Source organism: Somniosus microcephalus, unplaced genomic scaffold (assembly GCF_052327205.1).
Source record: "Somniosus microcephalus isolate GS21.2 unplaced genomic scaffold, FLI_Smic_1.0 unresolved_chr2, whole genome shotgun sequence".
Lineage (NCBI taxonomy): Eukaryota > Metazoa > Chordata > Chondrichthyes > Squaliformes > Somniosidae > Somniosus > Somniosus microcephalus.
The window spans coordinates 34,763,313-34,784,031 of record NW_028225180.1 but is presented as its reverse complement, the minus strand read 5'-3'; the positions used below and the strand labels follow the sequence as shown (position 1 = coordinate 34,784,031).

The 20,719-nt window shown below is 45.3% G+C and overlaps 1 protein-coding gene across 1 annotated transcript; it reads right to left on the bottom strand.

Annotated features, from left to right (window-relative positions):
* Positions 1-16,697: 16,697 nt before the first annotated feature.
* Positions 16,698-18,835, bottom strand: LOC147092451 (putative G protein-coupled receptor 139). Its single transcript, XM_085975728.1, has 2 exons — positions 18,735-18,835; positions 16,698-17,932 (listed from the first exon to the last, which is right to left on the bottom strand). Exons 1-2 carry the CDS (start codon positions 18,802-18,804, stop codon positions 16,995-16,997), a joined length of 1,008 nt encoding a protein of 335 aa, XP_085831854.1. The 5' UTR covers positions 18,805-18,835; the 3' UTR covers positions 16,698-16,994.
* Positions 18,836-20,719: the final 1,884 nt, after the last annotated feature.

Sequence of the window (20,719 nt, the reverse complement as noted above, 5' to 3'; positions counted from 1 at the left end):
GCTCAGATGCCGCCGACATCTCATCGAGGACGCGCACCTCCTGGGCGAGGACCGTGTCCGGACTGGAGGGCGGACTCTCCCTCCGGGGAGAAGGCCGCCGAGCTGGCCGACCCTTCCCGCGTGCGTCGACTCCACTTGGGCCAGGTTCTGCCCTCCCCTCCAACACCTCCCCCCTCTGGGGAGAAGGCTGGCGTGCTGCCGGAGCCTTGCCGCATGCGTCCACCCTACTGGGACCAGCTTCGGCCCTCCCCTCCAACACCTCCCCCCTCTGGGGAGAAGGCTGGCGTGCTGCCGGACCCTTCCCGCGTGCGCCCACCCTACTGGGACCAGCTTCGGCCCTCCCCTCCAACACCTCCCCCTGGCTCTCCTGCAGGCCAGACGTCTCCCCTCCATTGCCATCCCCTGGCACGGAGGAGGGTTCCCCCGATGTGCCACCTTCCTCCTGTTCCTCGACGTCCTCCTCCTCCAAGGGCCTGGCTCTCTGCGCTTCAGGGACCACCTCCTCCTCACCAGCTGAAAGCAGGAAGGCACAAGAGTAGCTTTAGAGTGAGGACAGGCCATCAGCGAGGGAGGCCTGAGTGGTGCATTATGCGCATTTGTCGGTCAGTGGGAAAGGATGTAGATCTGAAGCACGAGGGCAACGAGAGAGGTGCAACCGGTCATGTCCTTACCAGTGGGTACCAGTACAGGGTCCGCCTCGCCGATCGCGACAGGGCCAGTCACCCGGCCACGCATGAGTCATGCCACGCTCTCCTCCAGATCAGTGAGTGCCTGGTACTCGGGACGGCCTCCACCAGTGACAGCCTGGCTCCTTACATTGCTCGCCAGCTTGGCCTGCAAGAGAAAGGATGGCCTCTAAGTACTGTTTGGTGCCCTGTCGCTGTGTGCACTGGCTCCCATGGTGGAATAGCTTGGCCAGTGTGGTGCCCTGTTGCTGGGTGCACTGCCTCCCATGGTGGAATAGCTTGGCCAGTGTGGTGTCCTGTTGCTGGGTGCACTGCCTCCCATGGTGGAATAGCTTGGCCAGTGTGGTGCCCTGTTGCTGGGTGCACTGCCTCCCATGGTGGAATAGCTTGGCCAGTGTGGTGCCCTGTTGCTGGGTGCACTGCCTCCCATGGTCGAATAGCTTGGCCAGTGTGTTAAGTGCAGAAAGTGCTATTGATGAACATGCAATTGCCATTGCTGCGGGAGGAGGGCTGCCCATTAGGCTTTTGAGGTCCCTTTGCCCATAATGTGAGGTGCACATGCAAGGATGAGGGGGACACTGGAAAGGGTACTCATCTTCACCATCTGAGTGAGGTCGTTGAACTTCTTGCGGCATTGGTCCGCACTCCTGGGGACATCACAGGTGGATGACACCCTGCGGGCGATTTTGCCCCAGGCTCTCCTGTACTGGCTCCTGGGAGCCTTCCTGCCACTGTCCGGGCACAGGATCTCTCTTCTCTTCTCCACACCATGAATGAGCACACTCAGAGCATGCTCTGAGAAGCGCTGCGCTCGCTCACGGGCCCTCTCCATTGCTCCAGGTGCTATTTTGGCACACCAGTAGTGCTGAGGCCTAGCTGCAGGGCTCCAGTATGCAGGGCGTGGCAGCAGTCAAAGTTGACACTTCCCCCTTTAAGAGCTGGCCGGCGTCAGGGTGTCTGCTGTCAATCAAAACATGACCGCACCTGCGCTGCGCCCGGCTTCGGCGTTATTAGGCCGCATCGCCGGCTTAGCGCCGGAACACGGCATTTCAATGCCAGTTTCAGCGCTCGGCCAAACTTAGGGCCAACTCTACTGAATTTCGGCGATGTGGCCTACACTTTCCGGCGGGCGCTAACATTAGCGAGCGCCCGACTTTAGCGCCCCAAAAGTGTCCAGACTGAATTTCTAGGCCCCTGGCATAGAAATTCGGTAGCGTTTATGCCCACTTAGGGGCGTTACAGTGGTTTGCGCCGGAAGTAACGCTGCGTCCGAAATTAGGTGCGCCCTAACATCGGCGTTAGCCGGTAGCGCTGCGCCGGCACCGATGACGTCATCGGTGTGCGCAGTGCCCCGGTAACGGCCGAAACCACACCGATCCCATCTTCAGTAGCGGCCGCCTCTTCCCTGGCGGCCGCTAACAACGTTGTGAAGACCGGGCCGTGCTGCAGCCTTAGAGGCGCTATTTAAAGGTGAGGTGCGGCCGGCCGCTTTTTCGGCGGCCGCCTGCCCGCACCTCCTTCCCCAGCCTCCTCCACCCCCCCCCCCCACGGCATTGCCGGCTGGTTCCTGTGGAGCCCGGCACTTCGCCGTTGTGCCGGGCTCTTTTGCCGGCACTTTCAACGGGGCTCTGGCCGTTGCAGGCACCTCCCCCTTAAGAGAAGGGGGAGGCCTGCAGTACAGCAGCCTGCCGCTCCGCATCGGGTGGCGCAGCGGGACCGGCAGCGCTGAAATTCACTTTCAGCGCCCCAAGCGGGGCGGGCACACCCTGTACCAGCGCCCGCTTCCGCTTTGGGGCGCTGAAAGTGAATTTGGGGTGGGCACAACTGGCTCGGCGGCGGGCGCTAAATTTCCGGCGCAAACGTGCTGGCGGGGCGTCACCGAATTTATAGGCCCCTGCCTTCTCTGGCCGACGTAAAAGATTCATCAACAATATTCCACGTTGCTCCTGGAAGAAGTGCAGAGGAGGCCTGCAGGTGTCCTAGCTAATATTTATCCCTTTACCAACATTCATTAAAACAGGTTGTCTGGTCATCGTCTCGTTATCGTTTGTGGGATATTTACCTGCTCATATTGGCTGCGATGTTCGTACATTACAACAACTTCCAAAGTAGTGCATTGGCTGTAAAGCGCTTTGGGACGTCCTGAGATCCTGCAACGTGCTAGAAAATTCCAGATTATTTCTTTCTTTCAATCTTGAATGTTGACATGATTTGTGGCCCAGCCATTATCCTATGTTTTGAGGCATAACGGTAACTTAAGTGTATCAGCAGCTTTAGCTGGATTTAGCTTGCTTATTGCAGCACAAAGCTCTGTTTAAATCTAAGCTTGCAGTGAGATCGAGCACGGCCGAGTGTTGCAGTTTGCATTCAACGTGTTGTGGAAACACCCTAGTATTTTGGCTGTTTCTGTGACATCTTTCATGAATCCTCCCAGTCCTTTCTTTTGTTCACTCACTTATAAAGGCTAGAAATTCATCTCGGGCTGTGGCGAAAAACGGGCGGTATCGGATCAGCCGCCCATTATAAGCAGCGCCTGATATTCAGCTCTATTGCAATCAATGGAAATGAATCCGATACCGCAAGTTTTTCGCCTCCGCCCTAGGTGAATTTCTCGGCCTATTAGTCTAGCAATGTCTCTTTGTAATTGTATGCACTCGGCTACACTACTTACTGTGTCACCAATCTGTATTTCATCAGCGGACGTGCATATGTGGCTCTCCATTGTGTTATCGACATCATAAACACATATAGTGAATAATTGAGGCACCAGCACAGTTCCTGGTGGGTCAACACGATTCACTTCCCTCCAATTCGAGTACATATATGTAATGCACATCACAACGAACAAATAGGCTCGCCTCTCCGTATTAGTACCATAAACATAGATAAGAATATATTGGCCTGTAATTCCCGTTGCCTATGGGTGTATACGAGCTGTGTGCTGAAAAGCGGCACTTCCGAACTGTCAAGAATCCTTGACGCATTGCATGCCTGCACTGGAGAAGGGCTTTTTCGGTGGAGTGTTCCGCTTTCTGCAAAACCCCCGTCTGCTGAAATCCCTTAAAAATCTTACGCACGGTAAATGCATAATGATTATAAAAAGTAAAGAAATATTTTTCCCCTAATTTTTAATGTAAAAATACTTTTAAAAATGCTAAGCTTAATTTTAGCCCCGTAAAAAACTTTAATTATTTTTTTCATAAAAATAATTTTTTCTTTAAAATATTTAATTTAGTGTAATTTTGATACATTTTAAATCGTGATTTTCGTAAATGTATTTAATGTTGTAGTGTCTTTTTTCAGCGATCCCCATTCATACTTTTGACAGATCTACCTTTCTAAAGTATGAAGGGGATTCCCTTCTCCCATTCTCCCAATGGCTCGCCTGGCCCACGGGATTCCAGGGACTCTAGCGAACCACCTGTGCCCCTGGGATACCTGGTCTTTCTGTGTTCTCGCAACAGGAGAGGCCCAGGAGCGGAAGAGTCCGAGTCTCGGGAGCCCTTAGGTAAGCGCGTAGATTTTCCACATGCAGGATGCCTCCTAGTGGAAATTATGGGCCATTGTTTACAATAACATCTAAATACAAAAACCTGCAAAATCACAACATTCACATGCACGCCGGTGACGGACATTGCCACAATTTGGCACATACATTTGTTTTGAACAGTGTTAACAGTAACTTTCGATAGGGAATTGGATAAATACTTGAAGGGGAAAAATAGGGTTATGGCATAAGAAGAGGAAATTCGATTCCTTGGTTAGCTCTTTCAAAGAGCCAGTTCAGGCATGATGAGCCGCATGATCCCTTCTGTGCTGTGTCATTTATTGATTCCATGATTTGGGTTCTAAGAGGCAATATACGAAGAGCAGAACTAGGAGGTATTTGGCTTGTTGCAGGACTCCTGGAATGAGTACAGGCTCAGGTTGGATGTGCAGATCGATGGGAAACGAATACTTTGGGTCTTTCAGGTGAGTCCTGTGCTGGAACTTAATCCCATCTGAGTCATAATGTCTCGGCTTGAAGCCCATTACAGAGACCGAACACACTTTCCATACTGACAATCAGACGAAAAGTTGTACCGAGTGCAATTACAATATTGCAAAAAGAGTAGAGGAGTTGTGCTGGAATATTATAACTTAGAAACATAGAAGCATAGAAAAATAGGAGGAGGAGAATGCCATTCGGCCCTTCGAGCTGCTCCTCCATTCAATATGATCATGGCTGATCATCTATCTCAATACCATATTCCCCCTCTATCCACATGCACCTTGATGACTTCTGTGTCTAGAAATCTATCTATCTCCTTGTTAAATATATTCAGTCACTTGGCCTCCACAGCCTTTTGTGGTAGAGAATTCCACAGGTTCACCACCCTCTGTGAAGAAATTTCTCCTCATCTCAGTCTTAAATGTACTACCCCGTATGCTGAGTCTGTGACCCCTCGTTCTCGACTCCCAGCTAGGGGAAACTTCCTTCATGCATCCAGTCTGTCTAGCCCTGTCAGAATTGTATACATTTCAATGGCAGCCCCTCTAATTCTTCTAAACTATAATGAATACAGGGCTAGTCGCCCCAATCTCTCCTCATCCGACAGCCCTACAATCCCAGGGATCTGCCTGGTGAAACTTCGCTGCACTCCCTCTTGAAACATGGAGAAGGAAGAATCAGAGAGCTTGATGGAATACTAACAGTTAGCTGAGCAGAGACATTAAAAGCATCAGGTAACTGAGACGTTAAAAAACTAGTTGGGCAGAAAGTAAACACGTTTAGCATCGAGAACATGAAACATTATTGCAAGCGTGTGTTTGGGTGTGTGCGTAATTGATTGAAATGAATTCTTGTACCTGGACCCTGGAAGCCAGCCGGAAGAAAGCCTTTCGACTGTAAAGTTTGAAAGAAAAGAGGTTATTAAAAGGCAGCTGCTTTTTACAGAGAATGCAGAGAGATTAAATAATGAGGACAGACGAGATAAGGGAATGCGGCATGCAGGATAACCTAGGTCTTGGATCAGTCTAGTGGCAATGGAAAGTTACTGAAGGGAGACTGTCATTTTAAGTCAGATGACACAAGGAATCCAATCAAGGGGGAAGAAACAGCTTAAATTTTACTAGGGGAACAAGAATCATATAAGAAGAGACAGCTTCTGCTTGGAAATGCATGTCTACATTTCTGTAATCATATCTGTTTAATCTGCTGTGCTTCTAACGTGCTTTGGATGCTGACTGAAGAAATAAAGTTATTGAACCTGAAGCAACGATTCAATTCATTACTACTCAACTAAAAAGACAATATGTGTGTTTTTACCAACATTTTTGGCGATCCACCAGGGCCTGAACTTTCAGCTTTTTCTTTTGAAAACTGGGGGCTAATAGACATCGGATAGAAGAAACCTCATGCGAGCTCTGGGACAGGAAATAAACTAAGACCGCTGTCTGCATCTTCCGGTAGCAATTACGATGCAGGGTACATGATGAATAACATCTGTAAGTGCGTGTAGCATACATTTTGTATTTTATCGTGGTAGTAGAACAGGTACTAAAGTTTGTGGAGCTCTGACGTAACAATGTAGGAACGATTGTGCTCGCCACTTAGATCACAATCTCGTCTAGTCATCACAGACATTCAGGCCTGGACAGATAAGTAGCAAGTAACATTTGCACCAAATAAGTGCCAAGGTGCGCATTGTGCTGATTACATTGAGATTACTTTTCAGGTGATTTCCTCAGTTAAATTTTACGTTAAATCAACAGAAGCATACAATTACAAAGATTTATTAATAGGTTAAGTAAATGGTCAAAATCTCTGGCAAATCGATTTCAATACAGGGAGACATGAGTTCATCAACTTTGAACATAAAAGGGTAGAATATAGTACTTTCTAAATGGATAAAAGCTAGATAGAGTGGCAGTCCAAAGTAGGAGCAGGAGTAGGCCATACGGCCCCTGGGCCTACTCCTCCATTCACTAGGATCATGGCTGATCCGAACTTAGACTCACGTCCACATCCCTGCTCATTCCGCGTAATGCCTAATTCCCTTATCAGCTAGGAAACTGTCTATCTCCGTTTAAAATGTATTTAAATTCGCAGGTTGCACAGCTCTCTGAGGTAGCAAACTCCATGGGCTAGATTTTCAGTTGCTTGCGCCAGCAGTTAGTGCCTTAAGAGAAGTGATTTTCGGGCGCTATGCGTGTAGCGCCTGGGCGCAGCGCAGTTTGCGCCCCGCCCCAAATTAAGTTGCCCGTTAGCGCCGGCGCAAAGTTTAGCGGCCGCCCGGATGCGCGCGCAGAAAATGACGTCACATCCTCGTGCAACGCCCTTTGGCCGCCCCGAATCCAAACTTCAGTCGGACCGCCCCATTGTGCGCCTGGCGTCCAGAGCGTTTGTAAAATGGAACGCAACACACCCTGGGGAGCGCAAATTAAAGGGCACTCGTACAAAAGGCACTCTGCATGTGTTGTGTGGAAGTAAGCTGTGTGTTGTTCTGAACGGTCTATTTATGTTTCCGGGCACCAATCATTCCTCCTCCTCCTCCTCCTCCTCCTCCTCCTCCTCCTCCTTCTCCTCCTCCCGTTTCACCCCAGACTTTGCATTTGAAAAAAATACATGCACCCTTCCCCTTTAAGAGCTCACTGGCACCAGAGTGTCTGCCGTGCGCTGCGCCCGAGCTCGGGTGTTGCGCTCTCCACCGCCGGCTTAGCGCCTAAAGATACTAGTGGAACGCCTCTTTTAGCGCTCCACCAACCTCTTAGGGCGAAGCCACTGAATTTCCGGCAACGGGGCGCTACTTTGGGGCGGGCGATAACTTCGGGCAGGCGCTAAGCTTAGCGCCCCAAAACTGTCTATACTGAAAATCTAGCCCCATATATTTACTACACTCTGAGTGAAGAAGTCTCTCCTCATCTCAGTTTTGAAACAGCAGCCCCTTATTCTAAGATTATGCCCCCTAGTTCTAGTCTCACCCATCAGTGGAAACATCCTCCCCGCATCCACACGATCAAGCCCGCTCACAATCTTATGGCCTAGAAATTGGGTTTTGGCTTAGCCAGGGCTTTAGCGCCGGAAATTAGTGCCGGCGCTAAGTCCCCTGCGCGCGCCAAAAATTCAGTGGCGCCACGCCCAAACGGCTGCCGGCGCTACTGAAGGGTCTTAGCGCCTGGAAAAGGGAGCTAACTGCCGTTTCGCGCCGCAATTCCGGCGCTGCGGCACCCGATGCGGTGCGGCAGGCTGGGGAAGTGCAGGCCTCCTCCTTCCATTAAGGAGGAGCTGCCTGCTCCCGGCCGCGGCCCACGCAAATCTGCTTAAAAATGAGCCCAGCACCTCGGACAAGTGCCGGGCTTGCATCTGTTCCGGGGGGGGGGGAGAGAAGTCCGGGGAGGGAGCTGCGGGCAGGCGGCCGGCGGGAAAGCGGCCGGCCGCCACGGGGCCTTTAATGCGCCGGCGCTAACTGCAGTAAGGCACCTCTGACAAAACGCTGGTTGCGGCTGCCACGGGCGAGGCGGCCGCAACTCAATTTCGGAGTTCGGGCGGGTTACCACGGCAACCAGGACGCTGCACACACCGATGACGTCATCGGTGCCGGCGCAGCGCTACCGGAGCAACACCAATTTAGGGCCCCAGGGAATTTCACTACTGGCCATAACTCCGGCGCAAGGCCCTCTAGCGCCTCAAATGAGGCGCTAAGGCTACTGAATTTTCAGCCGTATATGTTTCGATAAGATCGCCTCTCATTCTTCTGAATTCCAATGAGTAGAGGCCCAAGCTACTCAATCTTTCCTCATAAGTCAACCCCCTCATCTCTGGAATCAACCGAGTGAACCTTCTCTGAACTGCCTCGAGAGCAAGTATATCTTCTCTTAAATATGGAAACCAAAGCTGTAGGCAATATTGCAGGTGTCGCCTCACCAGTACCCTTTATAACTGAAGCAAGACTTCCCTGCTTTTATACTCCAACCCCCTTGCAATAAATGTCAAGATTCCGTTGTCCTTCCTGATCACCTGCTGTACCTGCATACTAACCTTCTGTGTTTCATGCACCAGGACCCCCAGATCCCAATGTACTGTAGCACTTTGCAGTTTCTCTCCATTTAGATAATAACTTGCTCATTGATTTTTTCTGCCAAAGTTCATAACCTCACACTTTCCAACATTATATTCCAACTGCCAAATTTCTGCCCACTCACTTAGCCTGTCTATGTCTTTTTGCAGGTTTTTTATGTCCTCCTCACACATTGCTTTCCCTCCCATCTTTGTATCGTCGGCAAACTTGAATATGTTGCACTTGGTCCCCTCCTCCAAATCGTTAATATAGATTGTAAAGAGTTGGGGTCCCAGCATCGACCCCTGCGGAACATCACTAGTTATTGATTGCCAACCCGAGAATGAACCATTTATCCCGACTCTCTGTTTTCTGTTAGATAGCCAATCTTCCACCCATGCCACTATATTTCACCCAATCCCGTGATTTATTATCTTGTGCAGTAATCTTTTTTGTGGCACCTTGTCAAATGCCTTCTGGAAGTTCAAATACACCACATCCACTGGTTCCCCTTTATCCACCCTGTTTGTTACATCTTCAAAGAATTCGAGCAAATTTGTCAAAAATGACTTCCCGTTCATAAAACCATGCTGACTCTGTCCGATTAAATTATGCTTATCCAAATGTTCTGTTACTGCTTCCTTAATAATGGTCTCCAACATTTTACCAACCAAAAATGTTAGGCTAACTGGTCTATAGTTTCCAGCCTTTTGTTTACCTCCCTTTTTAAATATGGGCGTTACATTAGCAGTTTTCCAATCTGCTGGGACCTTTCCTGAATCCAGGGAGTTTTGGAAATTTACCACCAATGCATCCGCAATCCCTACCGCTACTTTTCTCAAGATCCTAGGAAGTAAGCCATCAGGTCCAGGGGATTTATCCACCTTGAGTCCCATTATCTTACCGAGTACCATCTCCTTAGTGATTTTAATCGAGTTTAGCTCCTCCCCCCCCCTATAGCCGCCTGTTTGTGCAGTGTTGGGATATATTTAGTTTCCTCTACTGTAAAGACTGATACAAAATATTTGTTCCGCATTTCTGCCATCTCCATGTTCCCCACTACTAATTTCCCGGTCTCGTCCTCTAAGGGAACAACATTCACTTTAGCGACCCTTTTTCTTTTTATATAACTGTAGAAACTCTTGCTATCTGTTTTTATACTTTTTGCTAGTTTACTTTCATAATCTATCTTCCCTTTCTTAATTAATCTTTTAGTTATTCTTTGCTGGCTTTTAAATGCTTCCCAATCTTCTATCCTCCCACTAGATTTGGCTACTTTATATGCCCTTGTTTTCAGTCGGATACTATCCTTTATTACTTTACTTAGCCACGGATGGCTGTATTTTCTTTTACGCCCCATTTTCCTCGGTGGAATATATTTTTCTTGAAAGTTGTGAAATATCTCCTTGAATGTACACTACTGCTCATGTACCATCTTACACCTTAATCTATTTTCGCAGTCCACTTTAGTCAACTCTGCTCTCATACCTTCATATTCTCCTTTATTTTAGCTTAGTACGCTGGTTTGAGATCCAACTCTCTCACCCTCCAACTGAATTTGGAATTCACCATGTTATGGTCATTCATTCCAAGGGGATCCTTTACTAAGACATTTTGTATTAATCCTGTCTCATTACACAGGACCATATCGAAGATTGCCTGCCCCCTGGTTGGTTCAGTAACACACTGCTCAAGGAATGCGTCCCTAATGCACTCTATGAACTCTTCCTCAAGGCTGCCCTGCCCAATTTGATTTGTCCAGTCAATATGAAAGTTAAAATCTCCCATGATTATAGCTGTTCCCTTATTACAAGCCCCAACTATTTCTTGATTTATACTCCGACCAACAGAGTTGCAACTGTTAGGAGGCCTATAGACTACGCCAAAAGTGACTTTTTCCCCTTATTATTCCTTATCTCCATCCAAACCGTTTCACTATCCTGATACTTTGACCCAATATCATTTCTCACTAATGCAGTGATTCCATCCTTTATTAACACAGCCACCCCACCTCCCTTTCCTTTTCTGTCTGTCCTTCCAAATAGTCAATGCCCCTGGATGTTTAGTTCCCAGTCATAGTCACCCTGCAGCCATGTCTCCGTAATGGCCACCAGATCGTAGCCATGAGTAGTTATTTGTACCATGAACACGTCTAGTTTGTTACAAATGCTGTGTGCATTCACATAAGAACTTTTAAACATGTTTTGTGACAATTTATTCCTGCTTTTACCCCCTTTACTACTTTACCTTTATCTTTATATATTCTGTCCCTTCCTAACATGCTCTGGTTTTTAATTCCCCCACTGCTACCTTGCTCTATTGACTTCTCCGCTGACATTTTTATTTTTCGCTCTCATGAAACCTCCCCCGCACTAATTAGTTTAAAGCCCTCTCTACAGCCCTAGTTATTCGATTCGCCAGGATTCTAGTCCCAGCACTGGCCAAGTGACATCTGACCCAACGGATCAGCTCTCTCCTGTCGCAGTACTGGTGCCAGTGTCCCAAGAAGCAAAACCCATTTCTCCCACTCCAGTCTTTGAGCCACGCATTTAACTCTCTGATTTTATATACCCTAGCCAAATTTGCTCGTGGTTCAGGTAGTAATCCAGAGATTATTACCCTTGTGGTTCTGCTTTTTAATTTGGCCCCTAGCTGCTCATACTCTCTCAGCAGAACCTCTTTCCTTGTCCTATCTATATCGTTGGTACCAACATGGACCACGACAATTGGATCCTCCCCCTCGCACTCCAAGATTCTCTCCAGCCCAGAGGAGATGTCCTTAACCCTGGCACCGGGCAGGCAACACAACCTTCGGGAATCTCGCTCTTTAAAATGTCATGGAAAGATGCAGAATTAATAAAACAGGCTAATGGAATGATGGCCTTTATATCTAGAGGACTAGAATAAAAGAGGGTATAATTTATGCTACAGCTATACAAATCCCTGGTTAGACCATACCTTCAGAAGAATATATTGGCCTTGGATGCAGTGCAGTGCACATTTATCAGCATCTATGGGTTACATTACGAGGAGAGATTAAAAAAACGACGGTGCACTTCCCTGGAATTTAGATGGTAAAGGATGATTTGATCAAAGTTTTCAAGGTATTAAGGGCAACTGATGGGGTAAATAGAGTGCAAGTTGCAGTTTAATTACATTGGTCCGTTTCACAGGACTCAGGAAGGTAACCAATTCGTCTTGGTTCTGGTTGACTGTTATTCGAAATATGGTTAAGCAGCAAACATCAGAAATTAAAAGTTGGTTGGAGAGAAAAAGGATATAGTAGTCTATGATGGAATGTAGAAGGAGAAAGGGAAAGATTCTGTCACTTTTCTACAGCGAAAGGATGCATGATTTCAGTGTACTGTCTCTTTATAAGGCCTGTGCGAATGTTTCAGTGCTACTGGATGTGGTTCCGCCCTCTTTGCCTTTTGTACAAAAATGTTAAAGGTTTTCTTTAACTTTGAAAGCCACCTTTTTCTTCAGTTATGTTACAGTTATTTGGAAAGGTGCCTAAAGAACAAAAGAAAACAGATGATGTAATTTACTGGGATTTAGTAAGCATGTGCTTTTTTGATTATTTTATCTGTTCTGTATTGTTGTTAGTTAATAAAATATTGGGCTGAATTATACAGGAGCCATTGAGGTGAACTAACCTATCAAACTGTGAAAACCCGACTTTGATTGAGGCCACATTGAAATTCTGCTTATTATTTTAAATTATCAGAAGATTTCTAGTTCCGGACGTGAGACATTCACCGATTAAAATTGGCAGTTTGAATTTCTTAAACGCTAATGATTTTCATTGGAATTTTAGGATATTTGAGAAGATTCTGCTTCTTTAACCATCTTGGTTGTAGTGCCAAAGCTAAAATTTGGAAACCTCCATAAAATGTTAAAAAGTTTAAAATTAGTTGTTTTAATCTGATCTTTTTACACACAAGTTGTCGTAACCAGCCCAGACATGTGGCCTGGTGGCCAAGTTGTAGGGCACCTGTCTTGTAAACTTCGATGATCGCAGTTTCGAACATTGTCTTGTAGCGATTTTAAGACTCCAATCTTTAATGACATGATTTTTCCCGACACACATAATCGCCCTGTGTCCTTGTCTCTCGCCATCACAGCTAAAATCTGTACCTCCGTGTGTAAACATTTGATATTTAACAATTCTGCTGTCTAGGTTTCCCAGTAGTAGCATTTCCTTCATGTTGTGGTTTGAAACTGGAGTGAGGCATAAATATGTTCTGATCTCTTAACTTGTTTGTTATTCTCAAATATGCTTGTATTAGAGACAGAGCGTTAGTCAATCTCGCTTGGCGTCCCCCCTATCTGTTAGTCGCAAATCTATTGTCGCCCCTAATGCATCAGAATCACATACAAAAGGGACAAAGGAACTTCGACCTTAATTCAGACAAGAAGACTGAGACAGAAAGCGGATGACAGAATATTTGCATTTATATAGTGTCTTTTGTGACCCCCGGAAGTCCCAATGTGCTTTACAGCCAATGAAGGGAACGTGACAGCCAATTTGCACACAGCACGGTTCCACAAGTAGCAAACTGAAAATCCTGTTTTCCTTTTTTAATGATGGTGAGGGGTAGCTATTGGCCAGGACACCTGGAAGCACTCCACTGCTTTTCTTCAAAATTGTGCAGTGGGATTTTTATGTCCCCCTGAGGGAGCAAACGCCACCTCTAAAGTAGTATGCACCTTCGACAATGTAGCACACCCTCAGTACTGCACTGGGAGTGACGACCTAGATTACACGTTCAAGGCTCACGGAGGCGTAATTTGACCCAGAGCCAAGAGAGCTAATGAGAAACGAACCACAATCAGGCTGCTCATTGAGATATGAAACCAGGACGTTCTGACTCAGAATCTCTGCCTCTGACCCACTGAGCTGACTCTCAGACGGGTGAAAGTTGCAAAGTGACACGCCAGAGCTAGTGACAGACAAACTGACATAGGCAAAGGTACAGTCAAACATAACGGCAGCCATTGGTTTACGAAACTATCGATAATCCGTAAACCATTGGCATTCCCAATCACTGACATTATTCCTCTCCTTTATATATCTCGATCTTTTAACATTCCAAGTTCGTTGCTGCTTCTGAAAGCATTGGTGCTTTATATACATGACTATCCTCATCCATATATTGATCCCAGTCCCTTAAATTTCTGAATTTATTGAACTTTCACTTCAGCTACGTGGATAGACTAGAGAAGCTGGTGTTGTTCTCCTTGCAGCAGGAAAGGTAGAGAGGAGATTTAATAGAGGTGTTCAAAATAATGAGGAGTCTAGACAGAGAATGTAGAGAGAAACTGTTCCCGTTGGTTGAAGAGACGAGAACCAGAGGAGACAGATTTAAAGTGATAGGCAAAAGAACCAGTAGCAGAAAGTAAAGCAATCTGGATACAAAACTCTAAGTAGAGAGTGGGGCTTAAAGTTAGAAACTCAGACTGGTGGAAGATGGAAAGTGATGTTTCACAGGGTTTGCTGTTCCACCATTTAACCAATTTTATTGGACTCGAGAATCTGAAATACAATATCAAAATTTGCATTTGTCTCAAATTTGGGAGGTATAGTTAATACTGAGGAAGACTGCAACAATATACATTTACACTTGCGAAAATGGAACTGCAAATGTCAAATTAATTTCAATATAAGTAAGTGTGAGGTGTTGTAGTTTGGTATGAGGAAAGAGGAATCCACTTATACCGATCAGAAATTATGGTAAATTTGTATAGAACCTTGGTTGAACCATACTTTTAGTACTGTGCACAGTTCTGATTTACATATTATCAACATGATATAGTGGCACTGAAGAAGGCACAAAAACGATTGACAATGATGATGATAGAACCTACCTATCAGAAAAGATTGAGCAGGCTGGGGTTCTTTTCTCTAGAAAAGGGAAGGTAAGGGGCGACCTGGTAGAAGACTTTAAGATTATGGCAGGATTTTATTGGGTAGACGTGGAGAAGCTGTTTCCACTTTTATGGGAGACCAATACTGGGCGTTATAAATATAAGACGGTCCTTGATTATCAAATCCGAATTCAGGATTCATTCTTTTACACAGAAAGTGGTTAAAATGTGGAACTCGTTGGCACATAGAGTTGGTTAATTCAAATAGCAAAGATGTATTTCAGGGGAAGCTACATAAGTACCCAATACTGGTCAGAACCCCATCTGCGAAAATTGGGAGGTCCATTCAGATATCAATCTTGAAACATGTTTCACACCTGGTGTATGACAACAGCAGTGGAACAACCGGATTCACCAGGCTTGCAAGTAGGTGGTGCGGTGGCCAAATGGTAAGGCACAGTTCTTGTAAGCCAAAAAGCGCGGGATAACATTCCCAATATGTTGCTGCTTGTGAAAGCATTGATGCTGTATGTACCTGACTATCTTCATCCATTTATTTATCGCAGTCTCTTAACTTTCCGAACCACGCGGGGCCCATGCCTCTGTTAGATTAAAATGTATAAGAGGAGTTGTAATCTGCACCTGCTTCAAGACCAATATATCTTTGCGGTGCCAAAAACCGAAAGAAGCACTCCAGATGGGGTCTGACCAAATATCTGCATAAGAGAAGCATGACGTGCATTGGATACCAGCCCGCTGGAGATCTTGAATTATAAATATATCTTTGTTTATGTGTCGTCGATGTCAATTCAAAATATTGATGTATGCCCAGATACGCCCCATGGCAGATGTGATACCATCCCACTCTGTTACCAAATGATTAAAGGTCTCTGAAATGTATCAATCAGGCTTTAATGAATTCTCATTAGTACATCACACTGAACGTTAACTTACTTGCAGAGTCAATCCTGGCCCAACAACTTAGTGGTACTTTAAGCTGACTTTTACTTCCCCGTTGAATAGGTAAAGACTAATGGTTAGTATTAGAATTATATGAACACTAACCAATAGAGTACAACATTAGCAGACTTCAGGACAGTCTGATGAAAGCTTTCCTTACAGTGACACTTTTTGTGTGTAAGAATATTGATGGGCATTATTAAACTATATCTCATCAGTAGCATACATCTATCTCGGTCTATTCTTCTACCCTGATCTCTGCCCACTGCTTTTACCTATATCCTCACTCTCCTGCGTTACATTAATCGTTTCCTGTAGCCATGTTGTCAGCGTGACCGACCCTGCCCTGCACTCATTCTTCAGGGCACATCCATGATGCATATTGCATGCTGGATGCTTCACATGCAACAAGGCACTTCTGCACACAAATTGATATCCCAAGAACTTACAGCAAGAAACATCTCATAAAATAACATCCCTGCCATTTCTGGACATCTAGCAAAAGCTCGGTTTCAGAAGTTGTATGATAAGAATCGTTCCCTGCCTGGTCCCTATGTTTTGGTAGAGGACCGACACAAGCAGACTACTCCCATTAAATGAGGGATCAAGAACTTACGGCCGCAGATTAAAGAATAAATGTAAGAGATTTAGAACAGAGGTTACGAGAAATATCTCCATGCACAGAGAGTCGTCCAGCTGTGGAATTCACATAGGCCGAAATTATACCAATATTCACGATTAAATTGGGTAGATCCAGCAATAAAAATAGGTTGAAGACATGTCGAGGCAGAGCTGGGAACCTGATTCGAAACTTTTGCTCAGGTGGATAGTGTACAGCGGCAATGACTGGATGGGGCGGATGGTCAATTCCCCAGTTATAACATTCCAACATATTGATGACCAGTTGAGATTTTAATTTAGTATCTGTGAACAAAGATGTCTACTGTCTCATTGACGAGTCAGGTTCCTACTGTCTCCATCATTAGAAACTGATCAGGAGAGATGGCCCCGTTCGATTGATCCAGGAGACAATGGAAGCGGTGTCTGATGGGGAGATCAGCTCCCGCAAGATTACAGAAGAATTAAAATGATCAGGATGGTAAAAACCTTCTCTGATTCCACACTAGCTAAAGTTTTACCTGTTAATTAAACTCAGCGTCTCATTCGAGTGCCTGCCGTGTGAGGCAGTTATCGCTGACGTCCAATATTCTGCTCCACTGCTGAAGCTCAATCATGACATTTCCCTTTGAATCTTGAGTGGGAAGTGCGATGTTTTAGGAGAAATCGATTATAATCACGCAGGGAAAGCAGCAATCATCAAACACACGGCACAAAGTGGAGAAAATGTTTCCTGGTACCTGTTTATTTAAACAGAACAATTCATTTTCATGGTAACAGATCGAGGACCATTCCAAAACGGAGCACGTGCTGCAATTGAACTCTAGTTAGGAAAGGAAGCGTTAGTTTGATTTACCTTTAACTTAACTAAAGTCAGAATCAATGCCCAAGGAGATTTCAACACGTTCTTTAGCTCTTCCCTGAATTTACTTTGGGTCGCTGCATAAATGCAGGTGTTTGTACAGGAGCTCAAATACATGAGTAGATATCCGGTTTCAGTGGCGACATATGCAGGGGCTGCATAATCGCCTCGATAATGCTCGATGTGTGTCAGTCTGGTAGTTAAAAAACTCACGGCAGCTGTCAGCCACAACACTATAAAACTACCTGATACACTGAACAGTAAAATAATGGATTTTCTTCGGTTCTCCATCTGTGGATCGCTCTGATTCTCATTGCAGTGACCCCGGAGGCCCCTGCGGGCTCTACTGGCCACTAAAATACGCCTGACTGTCAAACAATTAAACAGTAATATCAAAGCAAAAGGAAGCCATGGAATCAAAATACTTTGTAACCAGGAGAACGCTGCACCTGATGCTGATAGAAAGAACCCCACTCTGGTGCGACATCCCCAGGGAACATTGTTAATTGTTCGCTCAGGTTCATATGCAAACCAAAAGGGGATGTTATTTAAACAGAAGAGTAGAGTGGCCGTTGTTACAACAGAGACAGCCGTTCTCACTGTGCAATACTTTGTCTTAAACTTGTCACAACATATAGCTACAAATCGATCAAATGTAAACAAGACTGTAAGCCACACCGACATATCTAGTGTGAGAGAATTCACGTACACAATTAACTTACATGCAGCAGTGTAGGACAGGAAAGAACCTGGAAAGTGATATGTAAAAGTGTGATACACTAACACATTTAAGATCATGACCAGTAGATCTGCTGCTGCCATGATCACCATGTAGACAGAGATACATTTGGAAAGGCCGCAATTTCCTCCGGAGAGAATCACGATCGTCAATAGGTTCGCTGTAAGAAAGAGGAAACCAGGAATGTCACGGGACACCCAGCTATAACTTAAAGCATATTATGTTGGAAAGATCAGATGTGTCACTTCTTCGGGTTATGCATATTAATGCTTTTTTATTCATCGACGAGTGTTGACGGCATCATGTTTAAAAAGAAGAAATCTTTGGACACTAGAGTGACTGAACATCACGCGTCCTTCCAGCATAGCTACTTCAGTCGTCGAAAAATATTAAACATAATTTTACAGCATTACTGCAAAGATATGAATTCAAATAAAACATTCAGCTGAAATGTAAACATACTATTTACGTCGATAACCTGGGATTTCTCTATTTAAAATCACCCCGGTTGGAGCTACTTGGGAACAGAGCGAGAGCTGGTGGAACCACGAAGACTCTTCGCAGCCGAGCGGCAGTGATTGCTCAAAATATCTTTCAAAGCCCCTTGTTGGGTAGAGGTGGCTGCAGTCCGAGCAATTAGCAACTTAGAATAGACATGGACCAACGGCACAAATGAGATTATTACCATGGGCACTAAGCAGCACATTCTGTAGTGAACAATATACTGGTGGAGGGGCCGGGGATCAATCTCGACCTCCCACAGTAAAGGGAGTAATACTGAGCGCCCGATGCTCAGGTTCGACTGTACAGAATGCGCGGACTCGTCGGATTCCCGCTGATATTCACCAAGTCAGCTCGCTGGGATAAGTGACTCTGCAATGAGAATATTCTCGGAATCTGTTACATAATCATTAGCAGTGAGATAGTCAACAGCTATTAAGCAACAACATAATCTGACTTACCGGGAATACCAAAGGCTGCGAGAAAAGGATAGTAAATTTCCTTTATCTGTTGAATTATTGGCCGTGCCATTTTATAGAAGGTTGTGTGAATTCTGTCCGGTTTTACGTTTCTGGCAGGAGTGTATCTGAGATCCGTAAATGCTCCCCCTTTATAGAACAATCGGTGCCCCGTGAGATAATCAGGTTCCACAATAACTGAGGTTTCTTACAATCACGTAACAAACAATTTTTCGCTGCAGTGCACCGGGGATGCCAATGGGGAAATTGTGTCCCTCAGTACATGAAATACCGCCTATTAAAATTAATGATGGGAAAGTAAGCATTGCGCCCGAGATGTGATTTCTGAAGGGAGCTTGCCTACCGGTCAAAGAGTTAGGACCTTGTGGCCTCATAATAATCCGGTCAAATCTTCTCTCATTACGTTTTTAAATTGGTTTTACATTGTGATGATGAATCTGCTTTAACACTGCTGGTGGAGAATATGTTCTAACATTACTGGTCGTGACTCTACTCTAAAATTACTGGTGGTGACCCTAATATATCATCACTGGCGGAGAATCTAATCTAACGTTACTGATGAAGACGCTAGTCTAACATTACTGGTGGTGGCCCTACACTAACATTACTGATGGTGACTCTACTCTAACATTACTGGTGGTGACTCTAAGCTGACATGTCAGGTGGTGACCCGACTCTAACATTACGGCTGTTGACCCCACACTAACATGACTAGTACTGACCCTAACCTAACATTACTGGTGGTGACGCTACTCTAACCTCTCTGCTGGTGGCACTACACTTACATTATTTGTGGTGACTCTTCTCTAATCTTGCTGCTGCCGAATCAACTCTATCATTGCTGGCTGGGACACAACTTTACCCTTAATTGTGTTGACTCTATTCTGACATCACTGGTGCTGGCTGTACTCCATCATTACTGATGGTGACTCTCCATTATCATTTCTGGTAATGACAATTCCTTAACATTAATGCTGGTGATCCTACTGAAATATTACTGGAGGTGAAACTACACTCTCATTACTGGTTGTCACACTACCCTAACATTACAGGTGTTGACCCAAAACCAGCATTATTGGTAGTGATCCTAGTGTAAGATTACTGCTGGTGACCCTAGTCTAACATTACTGGTGGTGACCCGACTCTAACATTACTAGTGGTGACCCTAATCTAACGTTTCTAGGGGCGATACTACTCTAACATTACTGGTGGTGATTCTAATTTAGCAATACTCACGGTGAATCTATTTTAACATTAACGGTATTGACCCTACTGTAAAACTACTGCTGCTGAATATACTCTACCATTACTGCTGGTGGCCGTACTCTAACATTATTAGTGGTGACTCTACTTTAACGTTATTGCTGGTGAACATACTCTAACATTACTGGTGGAGACCAAACTCTATCATTACTGGTGGTGATTCTATTCTAAAATTACTGCTGTTGACACCAGTTTAATATTAATGGAGCTGACTGTACTCTTACTGTATTGGTAGTGACTCTTCTCTTACAATACTGGTGTTGATTCTACACTAAGCTTCCCAATGTTGCATCAAATCTAACATTACTGCAGGTGACACTACTGTAACATTACTGGTGGTGAATTTCTGTCACATTTCTGCTGGTGATCCTACTCTAACATTAATTTTGGTGAGTCTACTCCAGTATTACTGAGGGTGACTCTACTCTATCATTACTGGTGGTGAACCTACTCTATCATTAATTGTGGTGAGACTACACGAACATGACTTGTGGTGATTCTACTGCAAAATTACTGCTTGTGACCCTACTCTATCATTAATGATGGTGAGACTACTATAACATTACTGGTTGTGAACCTAGTATACCAATCCTCGTAGTGCCACTACTTGAAATGAACTGGTGGTGACGGTACACTAACATTCGTGGTGATGACCACAGGCCATCATTACTGGGGGTGAACCTACTCGAACATAACTGGTGGTG

What these genes read in the sequence shown, in the direction of transcription:
- LOC147092451 (XM_085975728.1), bottom strand. Translation starts at nt 18,804, where the DNA reads ATGGCACGGCCAATAATTCAACAGATAAAGGAAATTTACTATCCTTTT. An exon ending in CGCAGCCTTTGGTATTCCCG is followed by an intron (nt 17,933 to 18,734) that starts GTAAGTCAGATT and finishes TCTTTCTTACAG; the next exon opens with CGAACCTATTGACGATCGTG.